The sequence below is a fragment of the Lithobates pipiens genome, unplaced genomic scaffold (genome assembly GCF_037356315.1).
Source record: "Lithobates pipiens isolate NorthernLeopardFrog02 unplaced genomic scaffold, aLitPip1_a1.2 Scaffold_3, whole genome shotgun sequence".
In the NCBI taxonomy this organism is placed as follows: domain Eukaryota; kingdom Metazoa; phylum Chordata; class Amphibia; order Anura; family Ranidae; genus Lithobates; species Lithobates pipiens.
In genome coordinates this window covers 224,567,747-224,593,738 of record NW_027507790.1, presented here as the reverse complement: position 1 = coordinate 224,593,738, position 25,992 = coordinate 224,567,747, and the positions used below count along the sequence as shown (strand labels likewise).

General features: G+C 40.1%; 1 protein-coding gene across 1 annotated transcript in view; it reads right to left on the bottom strand.

The window, feature by feature from the left end:
* Positions 1-25,992, bottom strand: part of LIFR (LIF receptor subunit alpha) — a 163,349-nt gene that overhangs the window by 61,860 nt on the left and 75,497 nt on the right. The window contains exons 2-5 of the mRNA XM_077462828.1: positions 13,570-13,721; positions 6,262-6,379; positions 4,124-4,269; positions 929-1,092 (exon numbers count right to left, since the gene is read on the bottom strand). Coding sequence (XP_077318954.1) covers positions 929-1,092; positions 4,124-4,269; positions 6,262-6,379; positions 13,570-13,645 — 504 coding nt within the window. The 5' untranslated portion in view covers positions 13,646-13,721. The remainder of the gene's footprint in view (positions 1-928; positions 1,093-4,123; positions 4,270-6,261; positions 6,380-13,569; positions 13,722-25,992) is intronic.

Sequence of the window (25,992 nt, the reverse complement as noted above, 5' to 3'; positions counted from 1 at the left end):
ATTTTACTGGCAAGTTGGAAAAGTTGGTCCGTTGGATATTCCGATGGAAACAGTCCGATGGAGACCACACACAGTCGGAATATCTGACAAAACGGTCCGATAGAACACATTCTGCCGGAATCTCTGACCATGTGTACAAGGGCTTACAGTTAGCAATCCCAGCATTCCAGGAATATAATTTTTTTTGAAACCCTAAAATCGATGAGTTTGGTTCCACTGTATGATTTACTGCTGTTTAGGGGCACTGCAATTCAGCAAAATGGCCACATCCAGCAAGAAGAAACAGCAGCAATGTTGGAGGCAATTTACAGCACACACTAATTTTGGTAGAATAATTATTCATGTGGAATGGAGGTTCCTTGCTAAAGAACATTTTTTTTTTTAATCAAGTTGGTATGGTTACATTTCCACTGTAATATATAAACATATAACAACATTTTTTTTTTTTTTATAGAAAAATATTAAATACAAAAGAGACCATTCCACAAGTAATACTACGGCGGTTACTTTGGTTGCCCCTGTTGGATGGTTCCTGTTCTATAAACGCTTATTATTGTTATAGCTCTCTGTTATGTTTCTCGGCCCGACTCTCTCCTCATTGGCTCACTGGCTGTGATTGAACAGCAATGGGAGCCAATATGCTCCCCTGCTGTCTCAGCCAATGAGGGAGAGTCCCCATCCAGCCAAAGCTATAGTGATTATCGCTGGATCGGAGGGAGCTCATAGAATGCATGCATGTAAAAAATAAAAACCTTCATCCTTTAGAATCCCCTTAAGTTTGACTTGGGGGGGGGGGGGGGGGGGGAGCACAAAACCTCTAGACCAGACAAGGCCAGCTGCAGGCACAGGTAGAGTGTGTCATTGTAATAGCAAAAACACAATTTTTCATAGAATATATGAAAATATTTTGAGACACAAAACCACATACATTTTTAACTAGCTGAAGGTTTGGACCCCGTAACACGTTGATCTCCCAGTCTATCTTCACTTTGTTCAGAAAGCCGGTGTCATTTACTGTCCATTCCACAAACAGGGAGTCAGACCTATAATCAGCAACCAAGGAGTGGATCTCCGGTGTGTACGGAACATAAGCTGTAAGACAAAAGAGCCCACAATTAGGGAAAACATTTTCTCCGGCCTCAGCAGCAGGATAAGATGTAGTTACACAGCAGAGTGATCTGCTCTCAACACAATGCACCCATTATGTTCACCAGTGCACTAATGAAATAACATACAGGAAGATCACACTAATCATAACTAAATGCATTCATTACAGGCCCAGGAAACTTGGACGATGTAGATTAGCAAGCACACCAAAATAAACAATTTAACTGACGCTTTGCTGAATTAACCACTTCAGTACTAGCTTGTAATACCCCTCCAATTACTAGGCTATTTTTCAGCGCTGTGATCGTTTGACTGACAATAAAAACTACACATACAATTTTTTTTTTGTTCAATTTTCTTTACCTTCAACTATGTAGTACGAGGGCCTGCCTGCTTGCATACAATTTGGAAGTGTTTGGGTGTGACCGCTTATTATATGGTTTTTGTAAAAAGGAAAATTGTATAATGTGTAGCCAGCTTTACTCCCTCCCGCAACATACCCAAATTCATTTTTATACAATTGTTTTGAGACCGAGCTTTCTTTTTGTGGTTTTTCAATGACCACTCTATATTTTTACTGTATAAAATAAAAAAAGACTATGAAATCTGGAACAAAAACGGTTTACCATACTTTAGGATCTACAGCAAATCAAATACAAATTCCGGGAGAGTAAAAAATCCCGCAAAATGATTCATTTTTGAAAAATTAGACACCACAAGGTGATCTCATTTTTTGCCACACTTTTTGGAAATGAAGAAACATGTTGGCATGGAAATGGGTTAACACAGAGCTTGGTAGTGGTCTATTAAGTCTATTAAGAAGGAGATAAAGGGGTTAATGTAGCGGACACATACAGTAGGCGTGAAGGAGATGAAGGGTGGTCAGTGTACAGGTCACATACAGTGGGAGGAAGGAGATGAAGCTGTTAATGTGCTGAGCTTTCATTTCAGCTGAAAGTGGTTGTAAACCCCCCCTGACCTATTTTGACATATCAGTAAGCCTATAAAAAGCCTTGCCTACATGTACTGAAAATATCTCCTAAATGTGCACAGTTTAGGAGAGGTTTGTCTTGTAGTGCGCCAATGACATCATTGGCACATGTGCAGAAACGGCTCTCCGTGCCGTTTCTTCCCCAGCATGTGCCGTGACTGGAGTGACGTCATGGTGGGGTTCAGGGTTAGGGGGTGAAAGGGTTCAAAAATTAACATTAAAATAAATTTTAATGCACAAAAGCAAAATATAATACCAAATGTACCTCTAACTTTTTTTTTTCTTTTAACCCTTTATGGCCCTGGGGGTGTAGAGGTATTTACACTGTCCCTGGAAATCCTACTGCTTCAGAAGAGACTACGGTTAAGGCCTCCTGCTGTCCAGGTTCTTCCATGCAAGCCAGGGTGTCCCCTAGAAGAGACTGTAGGGTAGTTGAGAGCCCTCTGTCGTCCTCCTTTTCTCAGCTCCCAGCCTAGAAGCAGAGCCCCCATAGCCCCGGGGTCCCCTCACACAGCTTCTGCACTCCCTCTTCCACCTGCCTCCCCTTGCTTGCCAGGCACCATAATATTTATGGGCTGACCTAGCCACTCTGCCAGGCCTCCTGCCCGGGTATTGGCTAGATTACCATAAATAGGCAGATCATTAACCCCTGGCCTACAGCCACTAGCTTCTAGAAACTTCTCCAAGCTTTAAGAACCATGAGGAGGTAACCAGACGCCTTAGCTCTAGAGCCCTCCCACCTGGTCTACAGTAACCCCCAACCAATTACCAGACTCGCACAACTACCATGAGTCAGGATCACATTTCCTAATCTAAAACGGAGCACTAGAGAGTGCTAAACTTTTATTTTGTGCAGAATAGATGGGGCTAAAGAATTATATCTCGATCATTGCTGCAGTTGCAGCGATGACCAAGATTTCACTCTTCCTGCCTGAGGAGGTTTATATATGTACGGCAGATGGGAAGTAGTTAAAAAGGGAATATCACAGCAGCTAAGCTGGAATATCAAAGCCAACGGTGGAATGTGGCACTATTTTCAGCTTCCCCAGTACCCTTCCAGACACCATACACCAAGAAATAGAGGTAACTAGGAAGGACCCAGCACATGACAACATTTTTTATTCGCTGCAGTTCCGCTTTTGCTGTTCCACCACAGCTCTGGATTAACATTGTTTACAAGGAAATTCCTGAGTAAATGGAAGCATTCTAAATCACTGCAGGGAATAACAGGTAATGGAAAGCATTAGAAAAGCGACATTACTATGCTGATGCCAAATGGTATACGTGTTTATTTAGTACAGCTGGCCACACAATAGTAGATTTACAAACATTTGTACAAGTCTCATTGGCACATTCGAAGACTTGAGTGACTCAAATTTTTAAGAAGATCAAGAGTCACACTCTGAAATTAGCTTTATTCTTGGTACTTTATTCTGTTGACAATAAAGTAACTACATACGTATAGTCTTCACAAAATAAAAAAAAAAAAAAAAATAAAAAAAAAAAACACTCCCTAAACTAATTTTATTATAATGGGCTTGCTCACAAGTTTAGGGAGTTTTTTTTTGGGTAGGGACTATACAGTATGTATGCAGTAACTTTGTTGTTAACAGAATAAAGTATCAAGAATGAACTACTTACATAGTAGGACTCCTTATCTTCTTAAATCTTCATGTTGAAGTGGAGATGGGCTACAGGAGTTGACACACGGATGGGCTGTGGACATTAAAAGTTGTAGGTTTGGAGAGTTGCCATGGATTTAGGTATATTCTTTAAAATCTTGTTTTCTCTTAAAAAATGAATTTGGATGAAAGTAGTGTCCCCAACTAAATCCACATTCAACATTAGAAATTTGAGAAAAAAAAATTCCATTCCACTCCCTTCACAACAGTCAAAAATGTACATCAATTTGATCCCAATAACAATTTGAAAACCAAACGTTTCAGAATTGAAAGTTGTCAAACTAAGTTCTTCTAGTGTATAGCCATTTTAGGTGTGTCTCTCTTACGAATGAACAGAACTTACGGATGTCTTCTATGGTCTTTTGAAAACTGATGGTGGGTTGTCCCGGGATGTTTTTTGCTTTGATCCTTACTTGCACGGTGGAAAACATTAGAAATTCAACCTGCAGACTATTACTTTTGGAGTCATAACATTTCTCTCCTGAATGCCTGCAGGAAAATAAAGAAATTATTTCTCAACAGCCAGTAAGAATATGAAACAGTTTGAGAAGTTTAAAGTACAGTACTCCGTATGTTTATAATGCGAACGTCCTCTGATGATTTCTTGTAAAATGTATGCATTCTGTGGGCTCCAGGCATCCTACAACTTGCAGAGCTACAAGTCATCCCAAGAGTCACCGCTCATAACATTTATCTAATCGTCCCATACTCTTCTTGTTATAGCTACCCAGATGCTACTTTGGATGGAGTACATGCTCTTCTTTTTTTACTATTATTTATTTAATGACTTCTTTTGACTATAATCATTTGTGATGTAAGGGCGCTGAACCTTATAGTGATACATTATAGTGTGATAGGTGGTTTGCGGTCCTAGAGGTTGCTCACTAGCAAACGTGGCGTCCTACTGAACCCTTGGAGGAGTCTACTAAATTTTTGGAAGGATAAGAACGCCACACCAGCACAAAATAGCGTTTTTCAAAGGACTATACAATCTGTTTTTGGATAGAGTGTAGATAGATTAAAACATTTATAGGTTTGTCTCTGCTAAGGAGATTCACCCTCTTTATTTGTCATTAGAGCTGCATTGAATGGAAATGTTGGTGCCGAAACCAAAAATTAAGGATGCACTTGGCCAGAACCGAAAATGACACACACTAATATATATATATATATATATATATATATATATATATATATATATATATATATATATATATATATACACACACACACACACACATTGTCATCTTCGGTTTTAGTGCAAGAAAAATGCATCCCTTTAAATTCTGTGTATGTCTTTACACTGATCAATTGCGCTTCCATTGCAGTATTAAAAATCTCGCGTGCTGCATTTTTGGTCAATAAAAAAAAAGAATGCAACAAAAATGCACCTCATTGAAATACACTGAAAATGCAGCAACAATGTCTCAATAACCGACTATCTATGAAAAACACACCATAAGCACAATAAAATCATGGTATAAATGCGTTTTTGGCATCATTATATACACCTTTTTCCTCTATCTGTAAAATGTCGTAAACACCATTTTCGGCAGCTGAAATTTTGGTTCATCTCTATTTGTAATGTTTACCATTATCATCAAATGTAAAAGAAAATCCTAAATTTGGGTTGTCTTCAGAACAGTAATGAAGGGGAAATCTTTTATGGGGAAACTAGTCTTGGTGATCCGGTGAAAACCAGCGTTTCCGTCACTTAGAAGGATTTCCCTGCACTTCCCATTTGGCTATGGGACAGGAAGTGAAAGGAAATCTCCCCAATAGGACACAGATGGCAAAAAAACTGACAGGGGTTATAACCCCCCCACATGCACACACTTACTATCCTTGCTAACATGGGCACAGGCAAAAACAAAAAAGTGAGGAAGCATTAGAACCTCAGTTTTTCTGGGCCTTTCGTTTTCCACTTCACAAGAGTATAAACTGACAGTTATTTTTTGCCATCAACATCCGCAAGACTTGTCTACACTTGCTCTTCTGTCGATACAAAAGAGGAAGCAAAGATCTCTCCAAAACAGGGGGGAACCCGGCTGTCAGTCTTCTGAAAGTTTTCATCACAATATTTGTCCCCATTGGGAATTTCTCTTCACCTTCCCCCTTCACAGAGTCAATCTCACCAGTGGAGACACAGGCAGAACTAAAATTTAAACAAGGGTTCCAAACTTTCTACTCAATCCAACACTAGCAAGAATAGAATTGGCTTGAAATATACTTCAAAGGTAAATCCCAGGCAAAAATAGAAAAAAACATAATACAGTAATATGTTCTTTAAAATATTGAATATATTTAAATGCAACTAGGAGGAGTACCTACATTTAATGAGATATGCGCCTCTTGCAATACCCTATACATCTCAGACTGGGAGAAGGAGGGACAACACTCTTCCATATTTACTATTCAGGTAATGGGCACACATTTGTTTAGTGAAAGTCTATGTCAAGTGAAATGGGGGAGGATTCTTACCATGAACAAACCTCATAAAGTACTGGAGATCTAGCATAGTCCGGAGTTTGCCAATCACAATATATGGTCTCTAGATCGTGTGTCAGACAGGTTAGGTTCCGGTAGAATTCTGGAGATTCTAAAATATTAATATGAATCAGAATACATATAAAATAAATGTTCCTGCAACCTAGAATTGTGGGGAGGGATATGCCCAAGCAATGACTATAATCCATGATTATGTACATAAGTGAAATACCAGGTTTGCCATTCTGTCCATATTTCAATCTAAACAATACTGCTGGTATGCGCCATTTTCTAGAGTCCCTTTAACAAACCCAAATTCCTCAATTTAAAGCGAACTTTTTCACTAAAATAAAAAAAAAGCACACACTTTTAGAATCAAGAGGGCACATGTTTGTATTACAGAATCACAACATATAAAATTAAACTCCCGCTCCTGAGCACTCTGAAATAAGCGAAAGCCTTGGCTATTCAACATTGTAAGATGCCTGGCTACCAGAATCACTGAGTATCATTAGAAACCAATTGTAATCAAACAGACTGCTAGGTCTGCAATAAGAGAAGTGGTTTTAACAAATGTAAAGCCTACATATGTAATAAACAAATATGGTCACCCCAATGTACATACACTAAAGTTTTGTGAAAAAAGTGCATAAATAGAAACAACTAAATCTAATTTATATTTATTTGGCATGTCCACCACTTTAAAACAGGTACTTTTGAATATAGTGTTTTAAAGCCACATCGTTGTTTCAAATATCTAGGACAGCCCTTCTCAACCTTTTTAACATGGAGGAAACCTTTAAATACCTTTCTGGTTCCAGGTAACCCCTACTTATTACTAGATTTACAGCTCACAGTACATTAGTTCGATGGTCACTGGGAAAAATGCTCCTCAAAACTGTGGTCATTGGAAAAAAATATCGCCTCTTACAGGTAGCTGGCTAATGGTTACTCATCTGAGAGTCAGAAACCACTCATTGCTCAAGGAAACCCCAACAATCTCTGGAGGAACTCAGGTTGAGCAAGGCTGATCTAGGATAACTAAACATTTCTTTTGTGGATTTAGGCTGTCTTAGTTGCTTCTCTCCGTTCATGTAATCCCAGGCAGATCCATTGTTGTTGATCATGTTCTTTTTGCTGAAGATAGCTCTGACATTGGCTGTATGTTTGGGGTCATCGACCTGCTGAAGATTGAATTTGGGACCAGTCAGGTGCCTGCCGCAATTTGTTCTGCGATGAATAAGTATCCACTCTGAAGACCATTAATTCTGACCAAATCCCCAAATCAAATTGTAGCAAAGCACAACTGCAAGGAACCCTAACCATGTGTTGCTGCAGTTACTAATCATTGTACCACTTTTGAGGCCTTTGGAGAATAAACTTCTTTTATAGCCAAATACCAGTCCAGAGCACCCGCTTACTTTTTTTGTACACGTTTTTGTGTTTTCATGCATTAGGAAGTTGCTTGGCCTTGTTACTATACGTCAGATGTGTTTTTTGTTCACTGAAGACCCCTTCCGACCAGACTTTACTGGACTGTGAATGGATGTACCCAATCCCACTGGTTTCTGCCAGGTCTAAGCTGATCATGTCAATGGACCTCTTCTGATTGTGAAGGGAAGTCATCATTATGATGGATCTTTCACCTGAGTATCTGTGTATTTAGCTATTTGTCTGCACTTCCGCTTCAAGATATTTAATCAAATGCCCATATCCATGTCACCATACTACTGTTGGTAAAGTTGGATTAAATTTTTTAATTAGCCAGTTAAAAAAAAAAAAAAATTACATGAACGCATTCCCCAATCTCCACAGTCAAGGTGGATGAAGGAATCCTTCCACCTGTGCTACTAAATTCTAAAAAGTGGGACTCCTCTGCTGTCAGAGTACACTAGTCAGCACTGCAGCTAACGGGCTGCATTCCCTGATCGAGTGGAATTTTTTTTTTTTTTTTTTTTTTTTAACATTCCCATTCAAGAGAAGCCTTTGGTTAGATCAACTTCTCTCCAGTTGGAATGGCCATAGAGTGATCAATATTTGGCCAGTCCCTGCTAAACCGGCCATATTATGATGACCAGCTTAAAGTATATCTCCTCTTCATGTAATCGAAAGAGAAAGCACTCTGGTTCTTGCATACAGTTTATTATCAGATGTGATGAAAATCCAGCCCTGACATAGACCCTAATGTGCTTAGGCCATTAAGGCCTTACTTATGGTTCTCTTCTTCATGAGCTTAGATAGCAGTAACAATCTAGCCGAGGATAAAGCACTAGCCTAATACATCAAAAGAGAGAATTACTGTTTGGTAGCATTGCTTAAATAAAGCAATGCGTATACTCAACTAGGACATGTGTTGCGATTTTTTGGAATATCTTGTTTTAGGCAGTAAGAAGCAAAACATTTGAAGGTTCAGCACAACAAAGTCAAGACAAATACTGTTTTGCGATAGGTTTGTATATTTTTTCAGCTGGTGAAAGTATATACACAAAATAATCTGGGCTATATGGGATTAAAAATAGCTCCATGCAAAATACACCAAGCATGGCCCTTATTAGCGAGAGTGTACACAAGGGGAAGAGCTGGAAAGCAGGGATAAAATTAAATTCCAGGAAAACAAATAAAATATGTTGCGGTCATAGAAATATTTTTTTATGGGAAATTACACATCTAGGGCACTGATTCATTGATGGACAATGTTTTGAGTGACTTGAAAAAGTTACAGGAATATTCTTATAACACTATTAAAAAAAAAAATACAAGTATTAAATGCATAAATGCAGGTATCTGCCACCTGCAAACCCAATCCTACAGCCATGGCCAAATGCTAGGCCATTCTGATCAGGAAAAGCTACAATGTTTCCTTGTAGTTTTGAAGTTTGCTGTCGCCTTCCAGCTTTCTACTGGCCTGATGAAAATGGCCTGGCATTTTTACAGAGCAGAGGGGGCTGCAGGTATTTAATAGCACTGTACACCTGAGCAATATTATACTATTGTCACAATTCTATGCTAGAGAATTTTCTGGAGAGGGACTATATCAGAGAGGGACTATATCGGAGGGTTGATAAGAGAGATGAAAAGAAGGGGGAGGCTGAGATGTAGCTATAGGACAAGCTTAAACAGCCATTCTCAAAGGTTCAGTGGATTCCTAGGGTTCCTCCAGAGGTTGCCACAGGTTCATAGGGCAGACTTCTCATCTGATGGTGCCTGCATAGTTCCAGGTCCAATGCCACTTGGCCATGCCAGGAGTATGACACCACTTATCTTTTACACTGCTAGGAGGGTGGCATTCCAACCACCACTATAAGAGGAGCATTCCCCCCTTACCACAAATGTAAGGCACATTTTTTCCCATTGAACCCAATTACTTCATTTTATTAGGGTTCCTGTAGTTCTAAAAAATATTTCAAGGGTTCCCCTTGAGTAGAAAGGTCGGGCTAGAATAGGTAAGGCTGAGCTAGAGGATTTAAAAAGAGACTGGGAGGTGGGGGGGGGGGGATCAATATATGATATGACGCCTGCTTAGAGACACTCCACTTAGAACTTGGACTTCACTTAGTTAACTAAATGAGACAATGAATATTCTACTGGGAGAAGAGGAGCCATCAGTGAAAATAGTTGAATATAGAGGAGCAAGAATCATAAAAAATAAAATGAAAGAAAATAATGGATAAGTAAAAGAGAATTGGGAAGAATGAATAAGACAGACTATAGGAGTCTTTCATTACCCACTGTAAATACTTCAAAGTTTACTGGTCCCTCATCAGGTTTTATGACTGTGACTTTCCTGAGCTCAACATTTTGCACTTGTTCATTCACAGATTTATGGCAGTCGTAATAATTTAAATTGACATGAGCTTAACTACCCTTGAGAGCTGCCACTAATTAATGACCGAGAGGAAGGAATCCAGCATGCAGGCTTATTGTAGCCCAGTTCTAGTAGAACTATGTGTGCCAGAAAACAGAAAAACTCAAAAATACAAACCTTTAGAGGACCCCTCCAGATCCCTGGGTCGCCCGAATCCTGGACTGTGGTAACATACAAATTTTAATATGTTCTATCTGGGCTGCTATCTGCCATGTACCATCAGCCTATTCAATAATTTTACAGGATTTGTTTACTTTTGTCATGTGCCATTAAAATGAATTTGTACTTTCCTTATGGAGGGCAAATCAAAAGGTTTGATTTATTGCTGGTGCCATCAGCGGAACCTACCTTCCATTCACTCCCCTACCACTAGCCGCTACATGAGAGAGCAGGAGGGAATCTACAAACGAGATGAGATATGCTCATCTACGAAACAGCAATGATGTTAAAATACTATGATACTTAATGTGATTGTAGCTGTATTAGTGCAATTGTGACAGAGAAAATGGAGTACTGTCCGTGATACTTTTTTTATTTGCACTAACATACAATTTTTCAGGACAAGCTTTCGGGTATGTCCCCTTCTTCAAGGTCCAAGCAGTACTGATTTACAAATTTTTAAGCAGAATGTAAAAACAAAACAAAACAAAAAAAAAAACAAAAAAAAAAAAACACCTCTGAGGGAAAGAAGAGAAAAAAAAACAAAAAAAAAACATACAAATCAATGGCAATAAAGATAACAGAAGAGTTAGTGAGATAAGACAGAGGGAGAGCTATGGAGCTATGGAATTATCATTCTTAGTTCAAAGGTCCAGGAAAGGAAAACCTTTGAACTAAGAATGATAATTCTTTTTGACACAAAAAATAATGGCCTGAATTTAGATATAGGTTTCCTTACTCATTATACAAAAGTTTTACAACCCCCTCTGTGACTAGCAACCCCCCCTCCATTCCATAGCTCTCCCTCTGTCTTATCTCACTAACTCTTCTGTTATCTTTATTGCCATTGATTTGTATGTTTTTTTTTTGTTGTTTTTTTTCTCTTTCCCTCAGAGGTGTTTTTTTTTTTTTGTTTGTTTTTTTGTTTTGTTTTTACATTCTGCTTAAAAAATTGTAAATCAGTACTGCTTGGACCTTGAAGAAGGGGACATACCCGAAAGCTTGTCCTGAAAAATTGTATGTTAGTGCAAATAAAAAAAGTATCACGGACAGTACTCAATTTTCTCTAAAGTACTATGAAAAATTGAGGGTATACATTGCAATACCTCCAAATGTTTACTGGGAAAACACACTGTGTGCAGCTCTGCCCATCTCATAGGGCCCATTCACACTTTGTGCAATGACTGGCATTTTTCTGCACTTGATCAATGCCAGGCACCAAAGGCAAACAAATACATAGCACCACAAAGTGATTGCCAGTTGTGGTAATGTGCAGTAAAACGCTATTTTTATGCATAGAAATGGCAGCAGCCTAGTACTGGCCACATAAGTGGCAATTTAAGTGGGCGATCAAACTTTCAATTCCATTTTTTGGCAAAATTACAAAACTGCTTGGGAAAAACATCATTGGTTTACCTATATAAAGTAGCAGCTCTATTGAGCTCTGCCAATTGTGGAAACATAGGAGGGGAGCACTGAGTGTTTTACCGCAATTTAAGTAACAAAAGCACTTTGGATTTTTCAGCAATGAGCACTTTATTTATATCTATGGACCTTATGCAGTGGGGGTTATTTCCGCAAGGCAAATACACTTTGCACTGCAAGTGCACTTGGAAGTGCAGTCGCTGTAGATCTGAGAAGATCTGAAATGCGTGGAAGCTCTGCCGATTTTATCATCCAATATTGTGTAAGCTAAAATACTGTTTTATTGTGTAAGCTAAAATACTGTTTTTTATTTTCCTTGCATGTCCCCCTCGGATCTACAGCAACTACACTTGAAAGTGCACTTGTAGTGCAAAGTGGATTTGCCTTTTGGAAATAACCCCCAGTATGTTGGTTATGGATGTTATAATCAGCTAAAGGCACAAAGCACCTTTTTGCATTTTGGACTTATGCAAGGCACGTTATACAAGTTTTAAAGGCACAGGACACTTTTTTATGATTTATGAAGTTATATGTGCTGCACATTTATATTAGTTTATGCAAGGTCCATATTTACATTGAGTGTATGTATAAAGAGTAGTGCCACACATATATACCTGAAATCTCTAGGATTTACTACAAAGTTTTGAAAGCATGTCAAGAAGTAAATGTTTCTGCAATATTAAAGTGTAACTGTCAAATTTTTTTTTAAACAAGTAGGTTCTTTAACCACTTGCTACCCAGGCCAATTCTGACATTTCTATCCTACATGTAAAAATCATAATTTTCTTGCTAGAAAACTACACAGAACCCCCAAACATTAATTATAGCATTGTTGATCCATTGAAATAATAAAAAATAAAAAAATATGCAGAAAAACACTATTGCAAACATTGAAAAACTCACTGCAAAGCAACTGGCGTTTTTAGAACGTTATTTTAACTTCCAGTGTGCATGAGGTCTAAAAGTGTTATATATATATATATATATATATATATATATATATATTATTTTTTTTAGCAGAGACGCTAGAGAATAAGATGGCGGTTGTTGCAACTTTTTCTCTCACGTGGTATTTGCGCAGCAATTTTTCAAACGTGTTTTTTTGGGAAAAACAGTTTCAAGCATGTGTGTGGTTTGAACATCGTTATATGTGGGTGCAACTTATGTATGCGTTCGCTTCTACAGGGGCGGTTTAAATTTTATTTGTTTGTTAATTTTACTTTTATTTTTCTATTTTGACATTCTCTTTTTACATTTTTTTTCATCACTTTTCTTCCTATTACAAGGAATGTAAACATCCCTTGTAATAGGAATATGGCATGACAGGTCCTCTTTACAGTGAGATATGGGGTCAATAAATCCCCAGATCTCACATCTTCCCAACCGACGTCATAACATCGCACCCTGCCTCCAAACAGAGATTCTGGGGACCATCTGGCTTGCTGGAAGTCTCTATGGTCAACACCTGGGGCCAGTCGGTTCCTTCTCCGGTTTGCCGATGGCAAGGGCGAGTCAGGAGAAGCACCGGAGGGCAGCAGGAGGAAGGAGACATCCCTTCCCGCTGCCTGCAAGAACGATCAAGCGGCTGAACAATGGGTATGGGAAAATGGGTATACAATGTTGTTCAAGGTGGCTCCATTGTGCCACCATCCACAGTGGAGACACCTCAAGGCCTAAAAAGGAAACTAATGTAGCCATCACATGTAAGGATAGGTAAGATTCTACATACAAAATGTTTGTTTTGGGATTTAATACTGCTTTAGCTGAAAATATGTGCTGTCTGAAAATAAACACTTTCTTTGAAATTGCACTGGCAAAAGCTAGAAGGGATAAAGCAAAGTACGGACACTCACCAGTGGCCTGGCTGCAGACATGGCTCAACAAACCGATAACAGCAATCAAGCCGCAGAGGCAAAGCTTATTCCGCATTCTCTGTTACTTGTCTTCTGCCAGATCCTTCAGGAGGTTATTTTAGCAGCTGCATCTCTTAATGAGCCGAACAAGCCTACAAGAAAATATGAAGGATAATTAGATTGGTTCACTTACAGGAACTGCACCTGCTCATATTTAATGGCACAGTAACCTCAACATTTACTGTGCTCAGTTCTATCAACTGAATATACTTTACTATTGGCTGTCCATGCCATTTATACACAAAAAGGCACCAATCAGAGATTTCCACTGCATTACATTACTGTACACAACGCTTGTCATTTTCCATTTTAAGATTTTGAACAAGCAGCAGATAACCCACAATGCAGTTTTTAACATACCAGCACCATTTATGTTTAATGCAGCACACTACATTGTACGGATGGTTCACAGCCCACAAAAAAAAGATTACCGCAACATGCTGCAGTCAGATTTGTGTCGCATTAACATCCGGTAAACTCCCATTCTATTGCGCTTTATAGAAATAAATGCAGTAGAGTAAGGTGACCAGATTTTTTTTAATTAAATCCAGGAACTTTTTTTTTTTTAATTGACAAAAATGTTAAATATTTAATAAGCATAATTTTCCTCAAATGATAAACGCAGTGTATGTGGTATGTGTCTATGGAATGATTGTATGATATATACATGTTGTTATTTATCACATTTCACCCATGAGATTACCGTAAAAAAAAAAAAATTATACTTCTTAGAATTTGATATATAACTACCAAATGTTATGAAGAGAAAAAACAGAGTGCAGGGCTCAGGACTGCGCTACATAAAGAATGAAGAGCTCAGCAGTGATCATCCTAGGCAGCCACACCAGGGCCCATCCTAGGCAGCCACACCAGGGCCCATCCTAGGCAGCCACACCAGGGCCCATCCTAGGCAGCCACACCAGGGCCCATCCTAGGCAGCCACACCAGGGCCCATCCTAGGCAGCCACACCAGGGCCCATCCTAGGCAGCCACACCAGGGCCCATCCTAGGCAGCCACACCAGGGCCCATCCTAGGCAGCCACACCAGGGCCCATCCTAGGCAGCCACACCAGGGCCCATCCTAGGCAGCCACACCAGGGCCCATCCTAGGCAGCCACACCAGGGCCCATCCTAGGCAGCCACACCAGGGCCCATCCTAGGCAGCCACACCAGGGCCCATCCTAGGCAGCCACACCAGGGCCCATCCTAGGCAGCCTCACCAGGGCCCATCCTAGGCAGCCTCACCAGGGCCCATCCTATGCAGCCTCACCAGGGCCCATCCTATGCAGCCTCACCAGGGCCCATCCTATGCAGCCTCACCAGGGCCCATCCTATGCAGCCTCACCAGGGCCCATCCTATGCAGCCTCACCAGGGCCCATCCTATGCAGCCTCACCAGGGCCCATCCTATGCAGCCTCACCAGGGCCCATCCTATGCAGCCTCACCAGGGCCCATCCTATGCAGCCTCACCAGGGCCCATCCTATGCAGCCTCACCAGGGCCCATCCTATGCAGCCTCACCAGGGCCCATCCTATGCAGCCTCACCTGCGCAGGGAATCAGAGAGGAGAGGACAAAATGAGAGCCAGCCAGATCAACATACAGGCCCACTGTAACAGCTTTAGACTGAATCACCGGGTGCCCACCATCACACAAGTCCAGCCTCCTGGATTGGCTCCTACCTATGATAGACAGCACACGTCCTGGCATTGGACAAGTGTGCTGTCTATCAAAAGGAGCCAAACTAGGAGGCTCCTTTGATCTGATTGCAACATGACAAAATGTGTAAAGTTTCAAGGGGTATGAATACTTTTTCAAGGGTCTGTAAATAAAAAAAAAAGTGTTGAAATCTCTTGAAGACACACAATATATATATATATATATATATATATATATATATATATATATATATATATATATATATATATATATATATATATATATATATATATATATATATATATCTCTATCTATATAGACGAACACACAGTGCCTTGAAAAAAGTACTCATACCCCTTGAAATTTTCCACATCTTGTCATGTTGCAACCAAAAACTTAAATGTATTTTATTAGGATTTTATGTGATAGGCCAACAAACAATTGTGAAGTGGAAGAAAAATTATAAATGGTTTTCAACATTTTTTACAAATAAATATCTGAAAGGTGTTGTGAGCATTTGTATTCAACCCCCCTGAGTAAACACTTTGTAGAATCACCTATTGCTGCAATTACAGCTGTGAGTCTTTTTGGGGATGTCTCTACCAGCTTTGTACATCTAGAGAGTGACATTTTTGGCCATTCTTCACAAAATAGCTCAAGCTGTCAAATTGGATGGAGAGCGTCTGAACAGCAATTTTCAAGTCTTGACACTGATTCTCAATTGGATTTAGGTCTGGACTTTGACTGGGCCATTCGAACGCATGAATATGCTTTGATCAAAAACATTCAACTGTAGCTCTGGCTTTATGTTCGGGGTTGTTGACCAGCCTGCTGGAAGGTGAACCTCCTTCCGTCTCAAGTCCATTGCAGATTCTAACAGGTTTTCTTTTAAGATTGCCCTGAATTTGGCTCTATCCATCTTCCCATCAACTCTGACCAGCTTTCTTGTCCCTGCTGAAGAAAAGCATCCCCACAACATGATGTTGCCACCACCATGTTTCACGGTGGGGATGGTATGTTCAGGGTGATGTGCAGTGTTAGTTTTCAACCACACATATCCTTTTTTAGGCCAAAGTTCAATTTTGGTCTCATCTGGACAGTGCACCTTCTTTCACATGTTTGCTGCATACCCCACATGGCAACGCCAAAGGGACTTCTTCTTGCCACTCTTCCATAAAGGGTAGATTTGTGGAGTGAACGACTAATAGTTGTCCTGTGGACAGATTCTCCCACCTGAACTGTGGTTCTCTGCAGCTTTCCCAGAGTTACCATGGGCCTCTTGGCTCATTCTCTGACAAATGCTTTCCTTACTTCGCCTGTCAGTTTAGGTGGACAGCTATGTCTTAGTAGATTTGCAGTTGTGCCATACTATTTCCATTTTCGGATGATGGATTTAACAGTGCTCCGTGAGCTGTTCAAAGCTTGGGATTTTTTTTGTAATATATATTCTATCTATCTCTATCTCTATCTATATCTCTATATATTATACACACACGCATATCTCCTAAGCCTGCTTTTCCACAACTTTCTCCCTGACCTGTCTGGTGTGTTCCTTGGCTGTCGCAATGCAATTTGTTTGCTAAGGGTCTCAAACAAACCTTTGAGTGCTTCACAGAACAGCTGTATTTATACTGAGATTAAATTACACACAGGTGGACTCCATTTACTAATTAGGTGACTTCAAAGGCAACTGGTTGAACTAGATCAGTGATTCTCAACCAAAGTTCTATGGAACCCTAAGGTTCCTCCAAAGGTTGTTAGGGGTTACTTCAGCATTGGGCAATTTCTGCTCTCAGATAAGTTCCCACTGACACCATTAATCTTTTTAGCTATCTGTAAGGAGGTAATTCTTCCCAATGACCACAAGTGTAAGGACCATTCTTTCCAGTGACCGCCACACTAGCGTATCAGCAGTTGTAGATTTCTAAAATTTAGCAGGGGTTGCGCGCTGAGACCAGAGAACTATTTCAAGGTTTCCTCTGTGTTGAAAAGGTTGAGAAAGGCTGAACTAGATTTTAGTTAGGAGTAAAGGGGCCTGAATACAAATGCACTTCACACTTTTCAGATATTTGTAAAAAAATAAAAACCATTTATAATTTTCCTTCCACTTCACAATTATGTGCCACTTTGTCCATCACTTAAAATCCCAATAAAATATGTTAACTTTTTTGGTTGTAACATGACAAAATTTGGAAAATTTCAAGGGGTGTGAATACTTTTTCAAAGCACTGTACACATATTAACATAATATAATATAATCTTAATAATCTTAGTTATCCATCTTCTGTAGATGCTGGTTACCTCTCAAACATGATAAAAATATAAATATACAAACACGGTTAATTGCTATTCTCCCACAGATTTGATGCATTTGAAGATGCTTTTAAAATGTCATGTTTGGTCTACGTCTACTGTAGATGCGGATTACTTCTCAAAAAGGTTATTAAAGGGTTAGTCCATCCCAAAAAAAAAGAAAAAATCCCCCTGACAACTTTTTATTATGGACCCTATTGAACTGTTCCTGGGTTTGCCACCCCCCTTGTTGGATTCTGCATTTCTTGTATGTTCGGAAAATGGAGTAGGATGAGGTGGGACACACAAGAGTAGAAACACCCAAATCTCCCAACAGGAAAGTATCCAAGACATAAGAAGCCAGACTCTACTAATAAAAAATGATTTTGTATTCATAGATATCTATAACACTTTTAGACCTCATGCACACTGGAAGTTAAAATAACGTTATAAAAACGCCAGTAGCTTTGCAGTGAGTTTTTCAATGCGTTTGCAATAGTGTTTTTCTGCATAATTTTTTTTTTATTATTTCAATGGATCAAAAAACGCTGGTGAGGCACGTTTGAGCGTTTATCAGCATTTTTTGACATTTGCGTGAAAACAGCTGAAAAACTCCTCTCAGAACCCACTCGTTTTGGGATATTTTTAAAGCCAAAAAATTCCCCAGCCAAAAACTGCTGATAACAGCCTATGTGTGCATGGACACATAAAATAACATGATGGGGAGTTTATGTACTGTAGAAAAAAAAAATGTCTGAAACCAAAAACAGCTGTTGTAAAAACGTCAAAAAATGTCCAGTGTGCATGAGGCCTTAAATGGACACTATAAATTAGGGAATAATCTTTGAGAAGTAACCAGCATCTACAAAAGCCCAACAATTGCGGCATTTTCAAATGGAGCAAACCCTCTTTTTCAGATGCATAAAAAGTTAGCTTTGCTTGTATATTTTGTCCAATTGCTATTTCCTCTTAAAATAAGTTGAAACTGAAGGTGCCCGGCAGTGACAAACACATCCCATCACAATCTGAGAGGTTATGTTGATGGAAAGGTTTCAAAAGAGATCTTGTGGCAGTAAGAGGGATGTAGAGGATTAGTTCCGAAAGGTTATGAGACGTGTCTACATTGTGTTATTCTCAGCAGTTCGGGAAGTCACCTCATTCTTTCCCAGTACAAGGAATAGCGCCAGAGGCTTCCCTCACACAACCTGATTCATATCCTACACTGTATTACACAAGCATGACAAAAGAGACTATTAGTGAAACTGTCCCCGAGAAAACTACAAGACCTGCCCTTGCTGATCTCTCTTTAAAAAAAAAAAACTTCTAAAAATGTTAGAATCATAAAATGGCGAGAAATCTCATTAAAGCGGAGTTTCACCCAAAAATTTTATTTCCGCTTTAAGGCATGTCATTTTTTTGGGAGGGGGGTGGGTGGGAGCGGATACCCTCTTTTTAGAGGGCCCTGGCTCCCACTTCCTCCCGGCGCACTGCAAGGGAGATCACCTCCCCCCCCTCCCCCCCCCCTCCCTCTTGGCAATCATCTGGAGACACGTCACAGGTCCCAGATGATTGCCCGGCCACAGCTGGGCGCCCACAGTTACAATGCTGGCACTGCAGAGAGGAGAGGGAGATGAGCGGGGCTTTTTTCCCCTGCATCGCTGGATCCTGGGTGCGATTATTAAAAATCAGCAGCTTCAGAAATTGTAGCTGCTGACTTTTTTTTTTTAAGCAGAACTCCACTTTAAGTCACCATGACAGTAAGGCAACTAAATTTCTGAAAGATGTTCTCTATGGCAATCTCCACACAACAATACTAAGCAAGTAAGGAGAGATCTACAAGCAGTGTTCATTAGGGTTTTTTATGCTGATTTACATGGGGCAAAGTTGTGGGGGAGGGTTTACAACCACTTTAAGGAAGGCCATTAAAATGAACTGGCTGCCTTAACACAAAACACGTCATCCTGTGTTAAGCACTGCAAAGATGTAAATGGGTACCAAGCCCATTTGCAATTTACATAAAAAAAAAAAACCCATATATATTGAGTACAGTAGTATATGGTAAATGTCTTATTGTGTAATTTTAATTGATCTCATATAGCGGTAAGGAGGGACAGAGATGGACTGAAGATGAATAGTGCAGCAAAAGATTTTTATTTATTTTTTTATTAAACTCTTTGGAATTGATTTAGAAAATGTACAATTCTCTTTTAAAAAAAGCATTCATTTATAAAACAGTCATGTAAAAAAGTACACACCATGGAAATTGTTGACTTTAACATTTGAAGAGGGCAAACATTAAATCACTATTCAAATAGTGCCTGCTGTGCTGCTAGATGATATCCTTAAACAAAATGTCACCTAAAATTTACATATATTCATTCTCAATCTAAATGAACAAAAAAGCAGATCAAATCATATATTAAGAGTACACTCCTACATTTACCACAATTACAAATCCATGATTTAAGAACCCAGATCAGATGCCAACAGCTCATTAGAACCGTCCTAGGGAGAATACAAGTAGAAACTGTCTTATTCAAACCTCTAAGCTCTATGAACTGGTGTTCTCTGTTCTGATACTAATGTGTTGTATCATCATGCCAAAATCAGAGGAGCTCTCAAAGGACCTCAAAAAGAAAGTTGTAGATAGATGCCTAGAACTCTGGCAAGTAGATCATCCGCTACAATAATAATAATAATAATAATATTTAAATCTTCTATTAGTTGAACTAGATGGAATAGTGTCTTTTTAACCAGACTAACCATGTAACTTATCTGTAAGCAATGTTTGAATAAATAACTAAACACTTGCCTTTTCCAATAGGCGGAAAAAAACGATTTTTCTGGGATTTATTTCATTTTTTCCCATGACTGTAGATGGATAAATTGGGCCCAAAGAGGAACAACTTTGGACAAAGAGGGGTTTGGATATAAAAGTGATGTTTGGGAGGTTTTCCGTTTGATTCTATTCTTATACATGAACATGTAATAGCAATTCTACAAAACAAAACTTTGCTGGCAGTTTAACGACTTAAAAGGTGATGCAAAGCTACAAATCGCTATCTGGAAAGGTTCCAGGTCTGAGTCACACTACTCCAGCAGACCACATATATGAGAGAGCAGTTAAACTGTCACGGCTGATTGGCAATAAAGTTTTATTGACATGCTGTCCACTGCGATACAAAACAAACAATTGGCATTGCAGAAATGGCTTTGTGTACAAGGGGGACTTCATACTGTCCAGCTTTCCGAGATGGGAGAAGGAGTCTGTGTGCACCACATTTTTAGATGTGTAAAAACAAACATTCAACATTACAGAACACCTGCAAGCATCAACATTGGCCAAAAAAAGTCATAGTAAAACACAAACCACCGGTGGCCTGGAAAGCAGACTCCATATTTCTGGATTATGAAAATAAACATTTTACAGATTGCTGCCAGCATCATCACTGTCTTTTTCTTTATATGAATGCTGGAAAATAAACACTCAAGTGGAACTATACTGCATCCGAGTACCACAAATCAAAAAAAAAAAACAATTCCTTTTTAATATTCAAAGCAAATTCTCCCATCCATCCATGTTTCCATGCTTTATTTCGCCGAGAAGCCACTTTAAAAAATAACCCCCTAACATTTCTGGCCATGGTCATGTTGAGTAAGGGCAGATGATCCATGTAGCATTTACCTCCCCCCCACAATGGTCTAATAAATGGACTGCTCCTGGCGTCAGCCCACATAGAGCATGCTCCATAGACAGGAATAGTGGGGGAGCGTGGTTTTCTGGAGGATGAGTGGATCAGGCAAGTATAAAGTTTGTGCTCACCCCTAGAAAAAAAACGAGCAGTTGACCCCCCATGCAGTGCAGGTACAGCCCCAGTGCATGGGGAAAAAAAGTTTGCCGGCAGATGGGCTTTAAAAAAGTAAATACAATAAAAAAAAAAAAAGGAGTTTAAAACAAGTAAATATGATATACCTTTCTATCTATTAACAAATGCTAGCAGCATACATTTTTAAAGATAGTCAATGTTGAGAAGTAGAAGCCCGCATTTCAATTTTTAATCCTGGATACAAACGTGTGTATGTATGTATGTATGTATGTATGTATGCATGCATGCATGTATCTTTTTTTTGGGGCTATTTACAGTGAGGGAAAAGTATTTGATCCCCTGCTGATTTTGTAGGTTTGCCCACAGACAATGAAATGAACAGTCTATAATTTTAATGGTAGGTTAATTTTTAACAGTGAGAGACAGAACAACCAAAAAAAAAAAAAAATACTGAAAAAAACACCTTACAAAAAAGTTATCAATTGATTTGCATTTTAATGAGTGAAATAAGTATTTGACCCCTTCGCAAAACATGACTTAGTACTTGGTGGCAAAACCCTTGTTGGCAATCACAAGGTCTGACGTTTCTTGTAGCTGGCCACAAGGTTTTCACACATCTCAGGAGGAATTTTGTCCCACTCCTCTTTGCAGATCCTCTCCACGTCATTAAGGTTTTGAGGCTGACATTTGGCAACCCGAACCTTTCAGCTCCCTTCACGTATTTTCAATGGGATTAAGGTCTGGAGACTGGCTGGGCCACTCCAGGACCTTAATGTGCTTCTTCTTGAGCCACTCCACTTGAGCCGCTTGTGGCCTCGGCCACATATTTTGGGTCATTGTCATGCTGGCATACTCATCAGACCCTGGCTGAGGGAAGGAGGTTCTCACCCAAGATATGACAGTACATGGTCCCGTCCATCGTCCCTTTGATGCAGTGAAGTTGTCCTGTCCCATTAGCAGAAAAATAGCCCCAAAGCATAATGTTTCCATCTCCATGTTTGACATAGGGATGGTGTTCTTAGGGTCATAGGCAGCATTCCTCCTGCTCCAAAACACAGCAAGTTGAGTTGATGGCAAAGAGCTCGATTTTGGTCTCATCTGACCACAACACTTTCACCCAGTTCTGCTCTGAATCATTCAGATGTTCATTAGCAAACTTTAGATAGGCCTGTACATGGGCTTTCTTGAGCAGGGGGACCTTGTGGGAGCTGCAGGATTTCAGTCCTTCACGGTGTAGTGTGTTACCAATTGTTTTCTTGGTGACTATGGTCCCGGCTGCATTGAGATGATTGACAATATCCCCCCGTGTAGTTCTGGGCCAATTCCTTACCGTTCTCATGACCACTGAAACTTCACAAGGTGAGAACTTACATGGAGCCCCAGACCAAGGGAGAGTGACAGTTATTTTGCGAATAATCGCAGCAAATGTTGTCACCCTCTCACCAAGCTACTTGGCAATGGTCTTGTAGCCCATTTTAGCCTTGTGTAGGTCTACAATCTTGTCCCTGACATCCTTGGATAGCTCTTTGGTCTTGCCCATGGTGGAGAGATTGGAATCTGATTAATTGATTGCTTCTGTAGACAGGTGTCTTTTATACAGGTAACAAGCTGAGATTAGGAGCACTCCCTTTAAGAGAGTGCTCCTAATCCCAGCTTGTTACCTGTATAAAAGACACCTGGGAGCCAGAAATCTTGCGATTGACAAGGGACCAAAAACGTATTTCACTTGTTAAAATGTAAATCAAAATTAGAGCTTTTTTGTAATGAGTTTTTTTTTTTTTTTTTTTTTTTTTAGATATTTTTGTTGTTATTCTGTCTCTCACCGTTATAAAATAACCCTATCCATTAAAATTATAGACATTTCTTTGTCAGTGGGCAAACGTACAAAATCAGCAGGGGATCAAATACTTTTTTCCCCTCATTGTAGATACAAAAAAATGGGCAACAACAGACACAGATCAAATCTTCTGCCAGTAAAATGGCTCCTAAATAACGTATCTCAATTGTGTATTTAGCGGTGTGCCTGAAGTTTATCTATGAACTCTCTCTGCACCCGGCAACAGGCAGCTGCAAGTCAGGATCCCCAGGGAAAGCGAGTTAAGGCAAGGAAAACAGAAGCATTGCTGTGCTGCGAACAAAGAGGAGATCCTGCTGTACAATGTCAGCTGTGACTACTGTGCGCAGGCTCCATCAGGTTGCAGGTTAGTGAATAGAGCCTCAGGTGTCATCCCTGCCAACGCCATCTGCCACCTGTGTAATGCCAGGACAGAAGGCGGACAACGGTCTTATTTATAAACACGCAGGTTGAGCGGTGTTTATATAACACAATCGACTGGAGAACAGAAGGCGTTTTATCTGCCAGTTCCAAAAAACAAAGCCATCGAGGCGCCACTCTTCATGTACATTACACAATCATTAGAGAATTGTCAGAAAGTACAAAATTCTGAGTTTTGTTTTTTCCAATTTTTTTTTACAAATTTTACTTGCTTGGTGTGCCATATTGACTGGATAACAACTTTTTTTTTTGTTCCGACAAACCTGAACAGACCTGGATGTGGGAACATATTTATTTACAGGTACTTATATAGTGCAATCAATTTACACAGCGCTTTACATATATATTGTACATTCACATCAATCCCGGCACTCAAGGAGCTTACAATCTAAGGTTCCTAACTCACATTCATACACACACTAGGGCCAATTTAGACAGGAGCCAAATAATCTACCAACATGTCTTTGGAGTGTGGGAGGAAACTGGAGTATCCAGAGGAAACCCACACAGGCACAGGGAGAACATGGTAGGTAGTGCCGTAGTTGGGGTTCAAACCGACGCACCTAGTCCTGCCAGGTGGGAGAGCTAACCACTTAGCCACTGTGCTGCCCATAAATATAGACAAATGTCACCCACAGGGACACATTTCAGATGTTTCTTTTTTTGTACCAGATAATCAGGGATCAAAAACAAACTGATAGAATGCCTGTGTTAAAAGGTGCCAGAGTTGAGCTTTGTTTTTGCCTTTAAATCGTTTGTTACCCCCAACACTTTCCTGTTGTACCATGTACTTGTATGTGAAAGTATCCTGTTGTCTTTGTATTATCCCTGGTGTTCCTGACATTTCCCTTGTTTTCTTATTAAAAACTGACCACACTAAGCAGTAGAGCACACCATGGTCAGTTCTCTAGCTATGCTGGGAACTCAGCCTATTTTCCTCCAATGATCAGACTTGTCCTGGCAAGCCCCCACTGCACAGCCATTCATTGGAAAGCTCAGTGTGCTGCTGCTTCTCCTCCTCCCAGTTCTTATGCAGCTGAGAACAGAATAGAGGAAATGTGATCACTTATATAAAAAAAAAAAAAAAAAAAAAAAGGAAAAGGGTATTTAGAATGTTTTTGCTTTTTTATATCTATACAAAAAGGTTTTGTCTTAATTTCTGTTTTAACCTGAATAGGTTATTTTACGGGGTGATTGTTTATAACCACTTTAAACAGGAGTCGTAAACTCTCATGGTTTTTCACTTTAATACATTCTATGCATTAAAGCGGGGTTCCACCCTAAAGTGGAACTTCCGCTGATCGGAACCCTCCCCCCCTCTGGTGTCACAATTGGCACCTTTCAGGGGGGTGGAGATACATGTCAAAGACAGGTATTTACACCCACTTCCGGGCATAGACTCCCATGGGAGTCTATGCCTCTTCCTGTCCTGCCGCGCTGTCTGCTGGGACACACACGGGTCCCAGAGACAGCGTGGACAATTCCTATTGCGCTGCGCGACTCGCGCATGCGCAGTAGGGAACCTGGAAGTGAAGCCGATTCGCTTCACTTCCTGATTCCCTCACCTAGAATGGTGGCGGCAGCAGCCGAGAGATCGATCGGCCGCTGGCATCGCTGGACCCCGGGACAGGTGAGCGTCCATTTATTAAAAGTCAGAAGCTGTAGTATTTATAGCTGCTGGCTTTTAAATATTTTTTTCCCCAGTACAGTCCCGCTTTAAAGTGAAAAACCTTCTGTGCTGCAGACCATTCCCAACCCCCGTACACGATCGTTCCAACAACGGGGACGAGCACAGCAGCTCCGGCCACTGTGAATAGATTGATAGCTGCTGTCAATCAAATCCAGTGACACGGGAGCCAGGGGGCGGGGCCGTGTCCTGATGTCTGTGTCAATTAATGCAGCAGCAAGACTCGAGAGCGCATCCACACAAGTTGTGGGGGGTGTGCTCGGCTTTCCGTGGGGGCACTCAATGAAGAGGAGGAGCCAGGAGCGCCGCCGGGGACCCCATAAAAGGAGAAAGCCTTGCACAGAGCGGGTAAGTCATGTTTATTATTTAAAATAAATAAATAAAAAAAGCTTTACAATGACTTGTGTTGCAGTGGGGGGGGGAAGTATAAGAATATAGGCCACTTGAAGGGTTCGGTTAACCGTTAAATTGATATTAAACCTTTAAGATTTTAATCATTTACTGAGTATTTACTTTCAATTATTTTTTTCCGTGCCTATGTTCCAGTTTAAGCTGGTGTCATGACCTTTGCCCCATATTTCCTGTTTCAGGGTGGGTCCTTTTTCTTGCAATGTCCTATGGAGCC